The following is a 19,200-nucleotide window of genomic DNA, read 5'->3' as shown; positions in this document are numbered from 1 at the left end:
CCTGTTTTGTGGGTGGAAGTGAGGGGGAGTAGAAGATTGAAGGGAACTGGAGGTGAACAAATACAGTAGATTCTAGAATTAAATATTATTTTCATTCTCTCTTTTTTGAATATTTTTTTGATTTTTAAAAAATTTATTTTAGTTGGGTAGAGCAAGAAGAACCATCTCCTAAGGAAAGGGGTAGAGGGCATAGGAGTTAGTTCCTTCTGAAAAAGTACTTGCAGAACTCAGTTCTGATGAGCTTCCTCACAGTGAAGCCCATTCTGCAGGTTACTAGATGACTAAGATGCCTGACTTACTGACTCCCAGTACCTCGCTTGATTGACCCTTTCAACTTGGAGCTAATCCATGTCTCTAATATTTGCTTTATTATCTCTAAAGTCTGTTAGTTATTGCTCATAATTCTAACTTTCATATTCTTTTAGGACATTGATGTCAGTTTATATACTGCAAACACAGATGAGGATGTAAGTAAAATTAAAATTAAACCCACACTGGTCTAATATGGTAGCTTCATTTCTTTACTAGCAATTTTCTCCTAAGGTGGTAGCCTTGGTCTAATTTGAGAAAAGTTTCAGAAACCAGATCATTTGCCTTGGAAGTAGTTCTATTACCTAAATTATTTACGATAAACTGTGTAAGCTGGCATTATTTTTACTGAATTACCTGCTATTAAAATTAATCAACTAAAAGGGATGATGGAAAAGGAACTTACCAAAACAAACACTGAACAATAATGTTGGTATTTGTTTGTAATTTGAAAAGGGAAAAAAGTGACAAAGAAAATAGTTCCTGAGATTATTATTTAACACCATGCACTACAATATTACAATAAGAAAATACGGGAAAAGTGTCATACGGAAAGTAACTGTCAACATCTACTAGTACATTTCTCTGCTTTTGCAATTCCTTAGCTTAGCAGCAAATACTAGGTAATATCAAGGATTTGGCTTTCTAATAGCTGGAGATTATAATTTATCCTGGAACCAATAAACTTTGTTATTTTTTAAAAAAATATAATTCTTAGCCCAATCCTAGAAATCTGCCTAAAATACGATCATATTAAATGCAGTTTCCGTAAATTAATTCTTGAAGAGACTATTTCATAATCTATTATTGTGGAACTCAGTCAGCACTCCAGGGGACACATAGAGTCCACTGAGAAAATGAATCAAATCAATACCCCACTTCTAGCAGTCATTTTTGGTATAGCCCTGGTGGAACATAAGCCGAATTCTTTGCTGTGGCAATGCTGGTAGCCTCCTTCTGAGAAACTTCCTTTCCTTGCAGCATAAAAATTCATACAATGGCTACGCCAACTACACACAATACATGACTTCCTGTACATAAGAAGTTAACAAGAGTTTTCCTAGAAATAATAGACTTACTTACTTACTACATCAGCACAGGATAGTCTCGGTGTGCATGTGGAATACAGTAAATTTGATGTGTTCAGTGGACCTGGCAAGCCTGAGAAGGCACAGAGTCTAATGTATCTGTGCAGCTAGCTCTGTACATTACAGGAAAAAAGGTCACAAAACATGCATGTCCACACCTGCACACCCATTCCCTTAACTGAAATGAAGTTAATTCCCTTAACTGAACACAGAAGTTAATGCACTGTAAAAGTGAATTTATTAGCTGGTAATGTCAGGAAGATTTTCTTAAAGTGGGAAGGCCTGATGTGAAAGTCATACTACCTGGGGCTTGTTCTTGGCAATGGAGAAATCAGTTCCTGTTCTTTTTTTTTTTTTTTTTTGTGTGTGTGTGTGTAATACAGGTAATAATTTGTTTGTTTGTTTCTCTCCTCCTCCATTCTTCATTATTTTGAATTAAGATCTCTGAATGAAAGTGCTAGAACTACTAAGAACAATATTAATTTAATTCCATTACTGTTAATTGTATTCCAAAGTCCTAGCCTAATTAATTGTATTCCTATTTTCTTCGTCAAGACACAAAGTTTTACTTCATCCTAGGAAACTCACTGGCTTATATGTTAGCTCTCTGAATCTATCTTTGCAGATACTTGAAGGTATTTGAACAGTAAGAAGAGGTATCCAGTAAATAAAAATCAGCTACTTCTTGGTAAATTATATCCTACACTCAGGTATTCCATTTTAACCTTAAAACTACTAAAACTTTTTTTTTTTTTCCCAGAAAGAATGCCAAGAACCTATAATGAGATGCTTTTTCTTAGAGATGAAAGTGATTCTTCACGAATGTTATATCAAAAATTGTAGTAAAACACAGGATGTATTCAACATATTGAAAAATGGAAATGCAAGATTTAAAAATAATGAGGTAAGTAGTACCAACAGTCTGTGGAAAAGAAGTGTTTCTGCTACTGAAGAGTAGCAGAAATTTTGTTTTTCATAGATATGCAAAAGGTGAGGTGGTACATATGAAAGCAAATGGGGAATCAGTAACCCAAACATATAATAATGAAAAGGCTACACATATAAAAATGGAAGAACAGAATTCAGTGATTTTTATAAAACCACTTCTAGGATTCCTATCAATGAAAATACTTCTGACTGGGCACACATGCATACATCAAAGTGTTTGAATGTGTATGCATAAATAATAGTCACTTAGTCTAAGTGACTAGTCTAATAGTCTAAAGTCACTTATGTTGAGACACGCACAGAAAAGTGTCCTAATTTTCAAAGAGATAGGCCACTTGGATCTCTCACTGAGGCGCTGTGTCTTTGAAAGATGATGCTATACAGGAAGCAAGCCAGGAATAGAACATGAGTACCTTGGAAGACTCCAGCCGTGCTTTCTGTAGTAATTGACTGCATTGGAATTATTCACAGTTGTTCTCTATCCGAACAAATAGATCAGGTATCCTGCTTTACTACTATCGCATTTTCTTTTTCAGTTGAGTTCCACAACATCAAAAAAATGTAAAGAATGTGAAGAATATGAAGAAAAAAGTTTTACAGAGTTTATACAGAATTTCGTAAAGGTTATACAGAAGGAATGCAAATAATACACTGACCAAAAGAGACAAGCCGGGAACCAAGATTGTTCAAGAAACGTGCCTCAGAGAAATTAGGTTATCACCAACAATAAACTGAAAAGAACTTCACTTCTAGTGCTATTTACATACAATAAAAAAACAAAGAATAATAAAATCTCTGTAATGCATGTGTTCATAATTGAATACGTTCAAATAATATCACTTATGAAATATATATGGAAGGAATTTAACAATTTTTTTTTTTTTTAATCTGTATATAAGGTGTGTTTATTTCTTGCTAAGTCCCCTGGAGAAAAAAACCTTGCCTAACTTACCAGCCTTTCAGTGAAATTTTCTAAGATGATCTTAGGATATCTGTAGCGGGAACCTTCCTGTGAACATCAGATGACTGAATGGAGTTTCAGAGAAAAGCTCTTCTTTTATTATTAGTAGTATAAAATTATCCTATCCTATTAAAGCAACTGGCTATAGTTATTTCTGTTAGCTGAAATTTATAATTTTACTATCTGGGTTCCCCAGAAGATCTTAGTTCATCTCTTGTTTTTGTTGTTAGTCCTGTCTGACAGTTCTCCTTGCCTTTTTTTTTCTTTTTCTTTTCCTATTAGTGTTCCTTCAGTGAACTAGTGTCAAAAAACAAGCTGAGGCCCATTTTTCCTAGAGGTCTATTGGCTCTCTCATAATATTTTTATTCCTACTATGGTTTTCAGTTAAACCCAATTAGTTGCTTTACCTAAGACTTCAAAGTCAAAAACTTTAAGCAACCTGGTCTAGTGGGAGATGTCCCTGGCCATGGAAGGGGGGTTGGAATTAGATGATCTTTAAGGTCCCTTCCAACCCAAACCGAACTATGATTCTATGAAAGAGAAGGATAGTAGAGTACTGCAAGTCTATAGCTGATGGTGTGGTTTGTTCAGGCGGAAACAGCTAACTCATTATACTTGAGTGATGGTGTGTCTCCATTCAAAATCCCCTTTTAAAGGGTTAGTAGAAGTGTTCACTGATGATAGTTCAATATAGAAACGAGATCTTTGTGAAAGCCAGAATCATGAATGGTAGTGGAAAAAGGCAAATTTTGAAATGCAGCTACCTCTTTTATTGGGAGATTTTCTGTTCTGGGGCAAATGTAACTCTGAAAGGGGGATTCTTTGTCCATGGTGAAGTAGCTGCTGTGGGCTCAGCAGCAATTTCAGATTATCCATTTTAGTTCATATAGCTATGTGAGAAAAAGAACAGCTAGAAACATACTTCAGGATCCATTCAAAGTCCATGAGCAAAAGCTCAGAGACACAACGAACATTTGAGTCAGCACAATGTGCAGTGGTAACACTTAAGAAGGAATGCAAATAGTGTATTCACTATATGTACTAACAGTCATTTTATGTAGCTATAGCAGTGCCTCAGCTGCTTTTCAACCAAGTTCCAAAGTTTAACAGAAGCCAAGAGTAGCTAGTGTAAGTGATTAAGTGTCGACTTAATCTCAAAGTAACAGTCACTGTTCTTTGCATTTTTCCTGCTGCAGCTTTCTGAAGAAGACAGAGATTTCAACATTCTGCTTTTTTTTTTTTTAGCTAAGTTTAGTACAGCACCTGATAAATAATGATAGTTACATACTTTAACAGAAAATGTGGCTGAGTTACCACTGTGTACATGTTTTGCCAGTTACATTTTTAAGTACTAAGGAGCTGTTCCATTGTTCAGTACTAGTGACTCTAAGAAGTAGGAATTATAGACATGAAGGTGCAGCAGATCATAGGGATTCAAGTGGCTACACTGGAACAAAACATAAACCTCCTATGACACAACAGCATCAGCGAATATTTCTGGAAGTATTATCTTCTTTATTAGCAAGATAAAAGACATTTAAACATAAAATGATTGCCTAGTAGGTTATGGACTCCAGGTAAGCTCACTTGTAAAGAGGTATGTTACAAACTGGCTCTCCTACACCACATAGCACTAGATTATCAAATAGCTACATGTTCAGAGAACCTAGATTGTATGTACAATTGTTAATCAATTCATTTGTCTAGACACCTACATCACAAATATTGTGCTTCTACTGTCAACCCACAGTAAGTACCCTCTCATTCTTGTGAAACTTTTCTGCTTCCGATCCTTTCCCGTTTTAATGTGGGCAATACCACAACAGGATGGCTATTACTGTTTTGTTGCATTTCTCACGGGAATAATATGGAGCAAATATATAGGAACAATATGACAATAATACAATATTTTATCATAGCAGTTTGCTATCTGTGCCATAGGCAAAACTGAGAAGCTATTCTATTTAAAAGTTGCCTTTCCTAGCTCTTCTAAGATCCATATACTTCCTTCAGTTCACCTGAAATCTGTATTCTTGGAGTAAGACAACATATTAGTCCTGCCAACTTGGGATATTTTGCATCATCATTTTCGCAACAAGTAAAAGTTTTCTCTCCAGCCCAAAAAATCCCTAATATTTCTCATAATTGGTAGTATCTACTATTTTTGAACAGTATACAGACAAATCAAATCATCCTTTTGGTCAATCTACAAACATTAAAGTCACTAATATTTATCCAGTTAGTACTACATGGAACTCCCCAGTCCTCTAAGGCCACAGTACTGAACAGCAGGTGTTCATCATCATCGATTATGACAGCCAGGAATTTCTTCTCCTCTTTAACCTTAATTGTGACTTTTTACATCACATTTTGCAAGAATCTTGTATACTCACAAGATAACAAATGATTGATCTGGGTTTTCTTTGGCAAGCTTGCTACAATTAATTCAAAGATAATTACATCATCATGGATAATTTCTGTAACTTTTTTCTGTTACAAGTTTCCAGTTTACGTGTATTATTTGACTTTTTACATTTCTAACTGATGTCTTCAGACAGTGTTCCTCTGTCTTAGATTTGACAGTCTTCTTAGCTGTAGGTATGAGGCATTTGGATAAAGTAGCTTATCCAAAATCCCTTGGATGTACTGTATTTTTATCACTGACATAATTCATTTTTAGGACCTCAGTCTCTAGTATTTTATATCACTAATAAATTATGAAGATCTACCTTGGGAAACTTAGAATTCGTAGCATTTCCTAAGTTGCTTTGAAGTTTTAAGTTATCCAGCTATGACATATAAAGTAGTGATGTTAACTAACTGTTGCCTTAAAGACATAAGTTGCTTTTTTTGTGGTTGGGTGGTGTGGTTTTTTTTGGTTTTTTTTTTGGTCATTTTAATGTCGTGTCCTGTCTTCCCCCCTTGCCCCCCTACTCCCTCCCCAAATCTTCTGGTCTATCCTGAAAGCAGTGATAATTCTGGACGGTCAATGTTTTGTTTCAACATTGGTGAAGCAATCCCAAGCAGATAAACTTACTCAAAGCAAGCATTAATTATTTCAGTGGGTGTAACACAAGCTTTTCCAGCAGAGTACCTGTAACAGTACCCCCGTGGTCGAGAGACTGACAGTAAGACCAAGCTATTGAAATGATGCCTTGTCCTCATTAATGCAGGAAAAAGGACAATCACAAACAGCAAAGGGCTCCTGAAACCATTCTTTGGAAGTCATAATTTCTGACTCTGGGAAGTGGAGCTTCTAGTAGCTCCTTAGCAGTTGAGTAGGATAGTGATGATAGCTGTCAGGCTACCATAGAACATGGTAAATAAAATAGTAATTTCCAAAGTCCTGCTCTGATGACTTATCAAAGACCTCTATGACTTCACAAATAAAAATAAAGGGTAAGTAATTATTCCCTGGCCCTAAGACCAACTGGCACAGCACAGCTTACTTGGGGGTGGCCACATAACTGAATGAATTTGCTGCTATTGCCAGAAAGCAAGGAATATTTTTAAGCTCCAGTGATGTAAAGGGACAGAAAAATGATAGCAAGGATATGCTATAAGGAGTAACAAGGAAAGGGTGAAGGTATAGAAAGTGTCACATCCCTTCCACCACCATCACCCCGGCCCTGGTCCTGTAAGTTGTTGTATCACTGAATATTAAAGCTGACAGTATTTGGGACTTAGACACAAATATCTGTGACTCCTCTCATTAAACTGTTAGCTACATCCTTCCAAGCCTGCAAATCATGACTGAAATGCCCATTCCACTATTACAAGGTGTACCATATGTTGAAATGAGAGCCTCTTTTCTTCCTGCGTACATACGAACAGCATTTCAACCGCAAATTATCTTGGTAACTGATCTGTAACTGCTAAAGGTACTCTATAACCACCACAATTGACAAAACCTCAAGAAATTTAGAAATAAGAGAGTAACACAGAGCTATTTCCTTGACTGAATATTATGTCAATCAATGCAGAGATTAGCAAATCTCAAGCTTCTCAGAAGTAGGGAGTAACAATTAAGGAGCATATGTACTCAGACACTGCTTTTAACAGCAACCCATGCCATGAATACCTTTGTTTATAAGAAATATAGAAGAAGATATTGTTGTACCCTTGCCCCACAGTCAAATGTTTTCTTGCTTAATGGAAGAAAAACCTCTGTATGTGCTTTATTTTACAGCCCTCTTCTACTTAAGGGTGTTACACTTCATTTTGCTCTCATTAAACACCCAAACTACACTCATCTCCAACCTAACTGATTTCAACAGCAAGTCTACCCTAGGTTCTGCAGCTGAAACAGCACTGGAGAGACATACCAAATCTCTTGAGATATGTGTCCATTCCTTTGTTTTTATCATGTGCATCCCCATGCAAGAAAAATGTTCACTCTATTCCAGCACAGTGTAGTTCTTCTAGACTACGTCATTCTCTCTCTGCTGAATTGCTCTAATTAAGTTCTCCAGCATTCACAGCAGCTACAGCTGAGACAACTTCAGTGTAAATATTTGTCTTGTGAAAGCTGTAGTACTTGAAGTTGTCTGCATATTTTTGGTCATCAGAGTTTGAGTTTTGCTGAACCAGTCATTCCAGAAGGGTATGATTATACCTCCAGGCAACCCTAACTCTGCATCAAAATTTTCTGTTAATAAACTACTGTGTAAGATCAATTGTAAATACAGTTATATGAAATAGATCTTACAATTATTTGGAAGAGCAAAACAAAAAGCCTTACAAAAATATTTTATCCTCCAAAAAGGCAAAATAATGCTCACCTATTTTTAATTCCTCAGATGCTGCCAGAAAGTCTTCCAGACCAGTTTTTGCACAACATTTGGGACTCTGAGACATATGCTGGAATTTGAACAGTACAGCTGGACAACATTTCTGCAAGGAAAAGATGTTTACTTCATGAACATCATGAAAACAAAAGATGTTTTACTCACAACTGCTGCTGCGACATAAACATATCCAAGAGAGCTCAGAAATCTGTTCATGCCAGAGATCCCTGTTAGCTGTTTCCTCGTTGTAAGCAGACTTGCAAGTCAAATTATTTTTTACTTGAAAATAGTTTCTAACAGAGAAATTTATTACATCTTTAGATACAATCTTTTAAAAAACTTAAGTTACAGTAAGACTACTGATATCTTGTGAAAAGTATTCATTTGACAAATGAATGTCAAAAAATGTGTAATGAAGTAGTCTGAATTTTTCTTATGTCCCAGGATAATACTGTGTGGGGATACTAGTACACACAAAGAGTATATAGATTACATTCTCACGCTTTCTCAGTACTTCAGGGAAATTTATTTATTTTTTTCTGCATTCCAAAAACAATTACTGGAATTTTCAAGTTTCACTATGTAAAAAATACCACCAACTTAGTCTGAAATGGCTCTCTGTTAATTAACCCAGCAAAATCAGCTCAACATCACAAATCTTGGCTATGTCTAAAGTGACTAAGAATTTTACAGAACACATTCTCTGTAACGTAAAACTACAGACTTTTAAATACAGGGCAGTCTTTCTGTGTAATTTTCTTTTCAAGATTGCTCAAACACTATCTGATATGTACCTTTAGCAATAATTTTACAAACAAATGTACAAACTCATTCTCTCTTTGCAATAAAACCAAGTTTATGTTTGAGATTGCTTATTTTTTTCCTTGATGAAGAACTGAAAGCTTCTTTTGCCTGAAGTCAGAAAGTTGAGTCAAAACATATACACGTGATTTTAGAACTGAGGGAGCTTTTTACCTCATTTTTAGCCCATCTAAAATAATGAAAACTTCCTCAGAATATATCCTAACAGGGAATGTTATTGTAAATCTTAGGCCAGAATTTCTATAACTTCCCTGTAAGGATCCCAATTGTTAGCAATTTCCTTTCTAGGAAGAAATCCTACAACATTCTGGCAGTCATTGTCTAAAATGTCTCCACCTAAACTAGCCTTTTTGTCATCACAGTCATTCCAGACTCTTATGTTAGTTAACACGTAGCATTATTTATTATGGTTCTAATTTTCAAGCACATCATAGAGATTTTCTTTTCTTTTCTGCAACAAACCCACCACAGGCTGAGCCCATCAGTCAAGCTTGCAGTTGCCTCTGTGAAAACATATTTAAGAAAGGAAGAACAAATGTCGGAGTGAGGAGGTGGGAACAAAGAGAGTAAGAAACAGCAGAGGGAACACCAAGGTCAAAGAAGAAGGTGCTTTATGGTGCTGAAGAGGAGGAGCTTTATGTCACTTGAGCAGATATCCCCTACAGCTCATGGAAGATGCTGCAGTGGAGCAGTTGGATACTTCCTGAAGGAACTTTGGCCAATGCAGAGGCCATGCTGGAGCAGGTTCTTCCTGAAGGACTGCAGCCCATGGTGAGAGCCCATGCCTGAGCAGGGGAAAAGTGTGAGAGGGAAGGAACAGAAGAGAGAAGTCACTATGACAATCCCCCGCACCAACACCACCTCCTCAGTGCTGCTCAGGGGTGGGTGTAAGGGACCTCGAATGAAGAAATGAAGTTGTGCATGAGAAAAGGGGGAGGAAAGGTGTTTTTTTAAAGTTTGTCTTTATTTCTAACTTGCAAAACCTATTATCATTAGCAATAAATTTAGTTTTATCCAATTCAAGTCTCCTTTGCCCTCTACAGTAATAAGTAAGCAATCTGACTGTCTTTATCTTGATCCACAAGCGTTCTCATCCTATTCTCTCCCCCTGTCCTGCCAAGAAGGGGGAGTGAGGAAGCAGCTGGATAGGAGTTCAGAGCCTCGGAGCCCCCATCTTCAGCCAAGGCTGACCCAGCACACGCATCCTACAGGCTTTCAGTATAGAACTGCTGCCAGCATGTATCCGAGTTCAGAGGAGTGCAAATTACAGAGATCCCTAATCATATTTCACTGAACACAAATGACCTTTTAATTTATTATTCCAGCCTCAACACGTACTACTCAATATATTCAGCACACTAAATACATTTGGGAGTTGCTGTGGATTAAAGATTAGCTGGGACAAACTGAACTTTTCAACTAACTAAGCAAGGGTAAAATACCAATTAAGCAATACCGCAGTACCACAGAGACAAAGTATGCACCTAACAACAACCGAAAATACTTGGCCAGAAGTAATTTGTAAACTCTAGGTCTACTTACTGCTAAGGTTAACAAACAAAGTATGGATTCTCCTGTGCCCCCACTTCTACGTGTATGTAGTCCCACAGAGGGTTTCTTACCACAGCCAGCGAACCAGGGTTAATGAACAAATTTGTGCAGAAATTTCCTCCCTACAAAGCCATCACTCTACCACAGAAGAAAACAGAAATGAATTATGAGTGTGAATATCCTCTATCAAACAAAACAAACAAAAAACCCCACACTCTGTTCTGAAAGATTAGTCAGTTCTAGCTCTCAACAGTAGTTGAGGCTAAAGAAGTTGCACATAAGAGTTTTATATTTAGAGGAACAGTTATTAACAGTTATTTATATGTTTACATATAAATATATATATATAAGTAAAATACATTCTGACTATTCACGTGCCGGAGGATTTCCCAAATAATTTAAAGGATATTGAAGGGGATAGGCAAAATTAACAGTAGCAGTAAATAGGATCACAGTCTAGCTCTGTGTATCAGAAAGAAGAGAAAGGAAGAAGAGGAAGACGAAAGGAGAAAAGAAAGAAGAAAAGAAAGCAGAAGGAAAATGAAAAAGAAGGAAGAAGGAAGAAAAGAGAAGGAAGAAGAGGAGAGAAAAGAAAGACAGAAAGAAAAAAAAAAGTAGCACTAACAAAAATAAACAAGAAAGCGTGCCTGGGTTCGTGATCTAGGAACATGATGGACTAAAGAAACAAGCAATAAAAAAGCCATCTTTCAAAACTACTGCTTTTAGTGACCTTGCAATATATCCAGCCCATAAATTGCAGGTTGATTTGGAGGCATACTCTTGGTCAGAAAATGGGAAATGGATGAACACAGGCAAAAATCTCCATGAAACTTATATATAGACAGAGAGAGGTCAAATGGGATAGTCCTGCAACTTCTTGTTTTCTAAGCTTTAAAAGCTGCTATCTAAACTTAGCTAGACTTCAAGAGCACAAACTTAACAACAACAACAAAAAATCCAACAACAATCTTCAGTCCTTAAAATATCCTTTTTGCCTATTGGGTCATATACCATACTTGGGTATGGAAACAGATTCTTGCAAGTGGACAATTAAGGAAATAAGTAAGTTCCCACACACTGAGACCCTGAAACATCCCACAATCAAATACTTCAGTGATGAGCACAGAAGACAAACAGAGAATGTGTGTTAAAATTATCACTGTATTTGTATTGAAAAAGTATTCCTGAGGATTGAAAAGTTTTGGAAAAAAATACTAAAACATTAGGAATCAGTGTTCACTATATATAAAACAGGGGCAATATCAGGCAGATAATGCTCGATAATAAACAGTGATTAATACTTTTCTGGAATATCATATTTTTTAACAAGAATTCTTCACTGAATACTCTGAGAACTGAATCCTCTCTCTTGTACAAAAGGGTTAAACCCTGCATTACAGTGTTATTGGTATGCATTTACACTAACACAGCCAAGACAAAAATAAAGCTCAGTGACTTAGCAGTCAAGTATAAAGGCCCATTTTACATCAAACAGAATAATTTTATGAAAAATTATTTACAACTTAAAATCAATGCTAGTGCCTATCAAAGAGACAGATGTTTAATTTTGCATCTACTGTAAGACATGATGAATAAAATAATTGGAAGGTGCATTACTTTTGTCCAATATGCTTAGTGTCTTTTCAGAAATGACCCACCACAAATACACGTTTGAACTTAGGGCACTTCAGGTTTGAAAGACCTCCCTACTTGCTTCTCTCATGGGTGGGCAGCAAACTAGAGAAAACAGTCTGACTACCAAACAGTTTACCTACGTTATGTCAATGGTTGTATCATAAGGGAGAGTTTAAGAACATGTCATAGACTACCTAAATTTTTACCAGATCACAGGATGAAGATGGAAGTGCTCACAATTCATGTGCTTAGGATAATTTCATATACTAAGCCTGAGCTAGACATGAATTTGTTAAGCTTCTCTTCCTGGAAAGAGACAAAACAGAGAAAACAGCAGTTAACAAAGCACCTCCCCATCTCCCACTCCACTCCCCATTCTGGAATTATTAATTACTGTAAATACACAAAATGGATATGCAAAATTGAAGTAGGCCCACAAAGTTGATCAGAGGGCTGGAGCACCTCTCCTATGAAGACAAGCTATGAAGAGGGACTTGGTGTTGTTTAGTCTAGTGAAGGCTGCTGGGAGACCTTGTTAGTGGCCTTCCAGTACTTAAAGGGGGCCTTCAGGAAAGAAGGGGAGAGATTATACATCAGGGATTGTAGTGATAGGACAAGGGGTAATGACATTAAACTAAAAGAGGGTAGATTTTGATTAGATATTAGGAGGAAATTCCTCACTCAGAGGGTGGTGAGGCACTGGAAGAGGTTGCCCAGAGAAGCTGTGGAAGCCCCATCCCTGGAGGTGTTCAAGGCCAGGCTGGATGGGGCTTTGGGCAACCTGGTCTAGAGGGAGGTGTCCCCCTGCCCAAGGCAGCGGGTTGGAACTGGATGGTCTTCAAGGTCGCTTCCAACCCAAATCATTTTATGATAAACTACCACATGATTACCCTCTAAAAAAGGTAATTTGGGAATATAATCAGAGTTTGATATTTTCCTACGCTTGATGTGTCAACGGGGTTGTGCTTCACCCAGCCCCAAATTAACATCTTGGGGTAGGGCAGAGTGGCCAGCAGCATAGCGCTCTGGTGACATGAACACCATCAGAAGCAAGGAAGAGATTCTTCATTTCAGGGTTTAGACAGAAAATGGTGCTACGTGTACTGCTGTGTTCATGCCACATCTGTGAAAGGAAAAGGTAAGGCCTTCTAAGACACATGATGTGCAAGCACTGGCCTGTGGCACTGCTTAAATTAGGGTGCAGTTCATTTGCCTGTGTAGTGGCAATGCCTCACACCAAGCCAGACAATCCTAAATACAAATTATTCTCTCTGTCCTGACCATAGCAGAAAGGTGGCTACTTTGACTAATGCTTTTTCTCCGCTCACATGGAGAAAATGCAAGGATAGACATTTCTGCTGTAGATCTTCTCCGCATCTTCTCCTCTGTATTTTAAAAGTGATTAAACAGAATAGCATAAATTAACAGTTTCCTTTAGCTGCAGCTACAAAATAATCAGAGCTGCCTGTGGACAGTATCCTGGTTTTGTTTTGTGGTAATTACCAAGAAATAATTCCCTTCATGCAGGACAGGAAAGCAAGTAGTTACATTTTGTGTAAAATATGTCTTGCTTCCTATGTGGAAACAGAATTCTGACTCAGTGTGTTCTTTTAGCATGGCCTGCTAACTATGCCAACATTAGTATGACTGCAGACCCAAAAGTACATGTTTATGTATGATCCGTGTTCTCAGGAACACGTGTCTTAAGGAACAATTTTAAAGAGAGCTAATGCGTGCATGTTGTATCCTATGCATTTTAAGTAGATTGCACATCTGCTTGATGGTTATCTAAAAACCAATATACAGATTTTCTGCTTTTAATGGTCACACCTGGATTAATATTTTGATAGAAGACTGCAACATTTTAAATGTAAGGATAGATGAGAAATTCTGTATTTAATTGCTCAGTGTAGTCTTTCCAGGTTCAGCCAAAACCCCTTGACTCTCTTTGGTACTTAACAACAGTATGGGCAATTAAGCAAAACTGAGTAGTACAGGGAAAATAGCTCACTGTGCATTAAAACACAGCATAGGAATCAGCAACAGACTGATCTATAGTTTCGAGATGGTTCATTACTGGAATGTAATCAACCAATACTTGATATTTTGTACCTGATAATGGAATATTTCACCTTGCCATATGTCCCTCTAGCCTGGCACTGGAAAGAGTTTAGTTTGGGATCACACAGAGACCGATCCCTTTTTGCAAGTACTTCGAACAAGCTGTACTTGAAAATACTAGAGTATATTTGATCATAAGATTACTTTCCAATCACACTCCAATAAAGAAATATTTATTGTTCAGCAAACACTCACTGAGCAAACAAGAATAACCCGTACCCTTCACTAACACACTGTTTCCCTGAATTTTCTAATTTAAAGAATGCTGATGGAATGGAAACTTCTGTGCAGCACTGAAGTATTTTCTCAAGATCCCTATTTATCACTTCAGCATTGAAGGAAACTCTATAAGTTACTTTCACTATGATTATACTTATTTTCTATCATGAAGTCATTTTGTAACCCTTATTTTTTCCTATTAGAATGTTTCTACAGCGGGAAAGAAGTTTGTAGAGTACTTTAAGTATCTTGCACATTAACAACATGATGATTCCCCATTAAGTTATTGGACTACCTTATAGCTGAGAAGACTCAAAGCTATGCAGCTACAAAAGCAAAAATGAATGGTGCTGTCCCAAGGCAGAAAAATGACTGCATTTTTCAGGGGCGGAAGAGACAGTATGGGGAACTGGGGGACAGAAAAGGCTGGCAGAAGTAGGACGAGAATTAGGAGAGTACTCAGATTTAACTGAGTAGGACTGGGAGCAAGCAGTCAGGTACAGGGAAAGTCTGTAAGTACAAATAGAGGCAGGGGTCTTGGGCCTGAGGGACACTTTGAAAGCTGCATAAAGAGACAAGGATCTTTCCCTTTCCTTTTCTTAAGCCTGCCCCTCTTCTGGCATGTTCTTGTCCCTCCACTCCACCTACTCTCCCTTTAAGATACCTACCTCCCAACACCCCCCGGACACATAACTCTCCCCTCTTCCCCACCTCCAAAAGCATCTTCTTAGCTTCACATCCACATCCCATTCCCCCCTCAGGTAAACTAGTTTTCCTTCCCCTTCCTTCCCAGCAGCTTCCCCAACAAAAAAAGGGCAAAGATTAGACTCTTGATCATATGGGTTAAAGGTAGGGCAGGATCAAAAGCAGAACTCAAATGATATTGGGGCTCCCAGAGAATGAAGCTTTCTGCCCCTTTCCTGGCAGGCCTGAGGCAGATGTGAAGGTAGGAAAAATGTCTGCTTTGGGCTGAGGCTACATACAAGGGCCGCTGTTCCCTTCCTCATTCTATCATAAGCTGATCTTCTCTAAGTAGCAGCAGGTGGAGTGATGATGGATTGTTCAGGCTATAGCAGTCCATCTCAGCCACCTTAGGCACAAGCTAAACAGGCAGTTTGCAGCACCCAACAGGCTAACATTGTAGACAAATGATGATATATCCTTGCTTGGGCAAGCTGTACCTATATACAATTTGCTGTTTTCATCCTGAAATACTGTTAACTGTCCTCCTTTTATCTTGGAAGAGGCTGACTGTTGAAAAGCAGTAGAGCATGGAAATTTGCTAGCAGCTGTATCACATTTCAGACCTTGAAGGCAAACTTGCATACAAGTGCTGCTATTATTAGAGTGAGTGTGTTATCACAAAGAGTTCACCTAAGACAGACACCGACAGATGTCATACTTGCTTCATCAGGAATAAATAAGGAACATCAAAAACCATTAACAATCATACAAACAGACAATCCTTAGTGCTCATGATAAATGTCCTTGGCAAACACAGATTCTTAAGGCTTGAAGTTCAGCTGTGTTATTCACTTAATGCTTTGATAGCCATCGGGGCTCTCTACCCTGGATTCTCTATCCTGGCTTTTTCCCTTTGATACTTGAGTTTGTGTCTGAGCCTGAATTCACAGCTGCAAAGAGCTCAGGCTGAATATAACCTCGGAGTCAGTTTTTGCCCTGTTCCTAAGTTTTACTACCTAGGGAATCAACTGATTTACCCCAAGCCAGAGACAGAGATGAAGCTAACACATAAATGGCGGAAGTGGCAAAGGCTGTGACCTGAGAAACAAGTCTACATGACAGCAGAAGCACAGCCTCAATGTCACTACCAACTCCCTTTCCTGCAGAGTGTATCACTGCGCTTTGTTCTTCTCTAGTGACTGAAAGATGGAGCTACATCATTCACTTCAGAAAGGATGTTTCTGTATTGCACTGGAGGGTCTTTCCAAGCTTGGCTGATTTCCTCTCTCACTCCTGAACGCTCGACAGTATCAAACTTCTTTCCTAGCATTTTGAAAATGCTCTGTGAGTGGCTGGTAAAGCACCTCCTCGGGTGTGGAGAAACCATTAGAGTTCCCATTAGGGTAACTTCAGATTTCTTTAGGTTCATCGTTTCATTAGGATCAAGATTACCGCAACAAGTAACAGAGTTACTTGTTAACAGAGTTACTTCAGTCAACAGAGAAGTTGGTTTCAGGAGGGTGAATAGGTTTCACACTTTTGTTCCTAACTCTCACAGCCCTTGTTTCCTGGTTGTTCAGCTGTAAATCTTGCCCTCCTGCCTCCAGCACTTACAGCTCAGCTCTGACATACCATTCTCAAGACTGTCCAAGCACAGTTTCAGGGTTTCAGGACAGGCAGAGAAAGATCTCATCAAATGTGAAGCAGGAGTTAACCTGACATCTAATTTGGGAAGCTCTACAAATTCTCAAAGTTCAGCACAAATTATATTTCACTGAAGGGTGTGTTTGGGGTGGGAGGGGAAGACAGTGAGGAGTAAAATATCATTCTTTTGTGTGGGAATGAGAGAGACAAAATTAACATTAATGCCTCTACAGTACTTTGAATATTTAAAATGCTATATGCTTTATGTTTTTATGAGATTGATTAAAAAAAGGTATTCCAGATTATGTGCACAAGAGCAAGTAGTGGGAATAGCAGTCAAATCTTAAAACTTGGAAGTCAGTGTCTACAAATCATGGTCTGAGTCTTGATTTCATCTTAGTTTCCTATGAACTTTCTCACCATAGTACCAAGAAGAAAAACTAAATAGGGAAATGTACTCTTATTTAATAACTATTACATATTATGTATTGCTATTATTGCTGCTCTTACTGCTGTAATTATGGAAGTATGTTCATGAATTTAGAATTTATGATTTATAGTGATGATGCATCTTTTTTTTTTTAGCAGTCTTATTTCAAATATATCTGTGTCCAGACTTCCACGATAACCTTCTAAACTTTCCTATCAGTAGAACTCATGGTTCATTACCTGGTCTGTTAATGCCCACAACTCCTCTTACTCACCTAAGTGATATAAATGTTAGACATTACTCCCTTATACTTGAAGACTGTACTACCTGCCACAGAGCCACAACAACTATAAATAGTAAATGGCCTTTCAAAGGTCTTAAATTTGACTTTTACCAGGGGATTACATTTCAGAAAAAAGAACCGTGCTACTTGTTGCTGTCAATTCTCATATTATGGATAAGGCAGTGCTAATTCTGAGTCATTTTGTGAATTGTGACAAAACCTTTTACAAGAAGAAAGAAATATGACAGAATCATAATGATGTTACTTACTTTGTATTGAGATAGCACTGAAAAGGCAAACAAAAGCAGAGGCACGTTATGTTATGCATTATACAAAAACACCACAGTAGACAGTGACTGTCCTGAAGAGATTAGTCTCAGTAATTTAAAAAGTTCGGTGAGTAACTGATATTGAGTACTATGATTTTCTTTCTAAATATATTAATACAGGATGACCACATCTCTCACCTGAATTATTTTAATGGAAGAAGAAATACTTCAAATTACTTATGCAAAGGAAGGAACTTTTGGTAATCCAACGAGGCCTTAATGTCAAGCTGCAGCCAACACCTATTAGGAAAATGCTGTTTCTCATACAGAACAGTTAACTGCACATTCCACCTTCCATTCGATAGTGAATACCTGGGAGCTGTGCTTAAAATAACTTGTCTAACACCACCAGTTACACTTCATGCTTTTTGTGTTTAGAAGACCATGAAGAAGCTAATAGCCCATTTCACACATTCCTGTCCTAAAGGAAGACAAAATCAGTCAAAGGAATACTGCTAGTCCCATCAACCCACTTATGTCTGTAAAAAGTTCTCTCTTTTTTTCTCTCAGTATTATAGATAGTATTATTTGAAATGCAGACAGAAAAGGGTCAGGAATGTTTTGCACAGGGACATTTATCAATGTCCTTTGCGTAAAGGGAAACAGAAAACAGTGCAGCTGCACTGCAGTCAGATTACAATCTAATTAGACTTCTTCGAAATCATAGTCACTCCTATTAAACCTTTTTGTTGCCTGTTTCCTATCTCACTGTTTTCCACAAAAAGGAAACAATGATGTGAGCAGTTGAGCCTGAGTGGAATTTTATGGTCAGTGGGAATTTTGCCACTGACATTAGTGGGCCCAGCATGAATAAGTTCAATGCTCAAGTGATTTCTGTTACTTTTCACACCTCATCACTGGACCTGCTGATATTCCCTTAAATGTTGTACAAACATGAAACACTGATATCCCTCAGTTCCTCAGTCAGCTTACATAATGACTTCATTACAAACCTATTCTCTGAGGAGTCTTCAGTGGGTTTTCTTATCCTCCCACTCCATTATTCTTCTCATTTCTTCAGTTGCATAGCGATCACATCAATTCAGTTACTGTAGAAACCTAAAGAAAGTAATAAATATCAGACAGACTTTAAAAACATAATTATCTACTTATTTCATTATTTTCTACTGTATTTAACCTAACTTTCTGCAGATGTTGCCTTACCTCAGATGGTCCAAGTCAAATGCCAGTCATCCTGAGTCTACTGATTAAGATTCTCTTCCTTTAACTGGGAGCTAACTGAACATGCTTCTGTTGCATACACACAGCTTGGTCACCATTTAAGGGTAATAGTTACTAATATCCCTATCTTAACCTGTTGAAATATGCATTTAGGAAATAACTGAAAGAAGAAAATTTTCCATTTGTGCTGTTTCTAAAATAGTCATG

General features: G+C 37.7%; 2 protein-coding genes across 8 annotated transcripts in view; one reads left to right on the top strand and one right to left on the bottom strand.

Annotated features, from left to right (window-relative positions):
• Positions 1–3,137, top strand: part of IL15 (interleukin 15) — a 40,017-nt gene extending 36,880 nt beyond the window's left edge. For 6 of the 7 annotated variants that reach the window (XM_083834948.1, XM_083834947.1, XM_083834943.1 and 3 more), the window contains 3 exons: positions 426–467; positions 2,158–2,301; positions 2,882–3,137. In XM_083834948.1, coding sequence (XP_083691074.1) covers positions 426–467; positions 2,158–2,301; positions 2,882–2,992 — 297 coding nt within the window. In that variant the 3' untranslated portion in view covers positions 2,993–3,137. The remainder of the gene's footprint in view (positions 1–425; positions 468–2,157; positions 2,302–2,881) is intronic. The other variant, XM_083834945.1, reaches the window with a different exon arrangement.
• Positions 1,739–19,200, bottom strand: part of INPP4B (inositol polyphosphate-4-phosphatase type II B) — a 361,482-nt gene continuing 344,020 nt past the window's right edge. Inside the window, exons 27-28 of the transcript XR_014583909.1 lie at positions 18,765–18,870; positions 1,739–8,199 (exon numbers count right to left, since the gene is read on the bottom strand). The gene's annotated coding sequence lies outside the window, so the exon portion shown is untranslated. The remainder of the gene's footprint in view (positions 8,200–18,764; positions 18,871–19,200) is intronic.

This window comes from Anser anser (assembly GCF_964211835.1).
Source record: "Anser anser genome assembly, chromosome: 4".
NCBI lineage: Eukaryota > Metazoa > Chordata > Aves > Anseriformes > Anatidae > Anser > Anser anser.
Note: the sequence above shows the minus strand (reverse complement) of the source record. Positions and strands in the feature narration are given on the sequence as shown.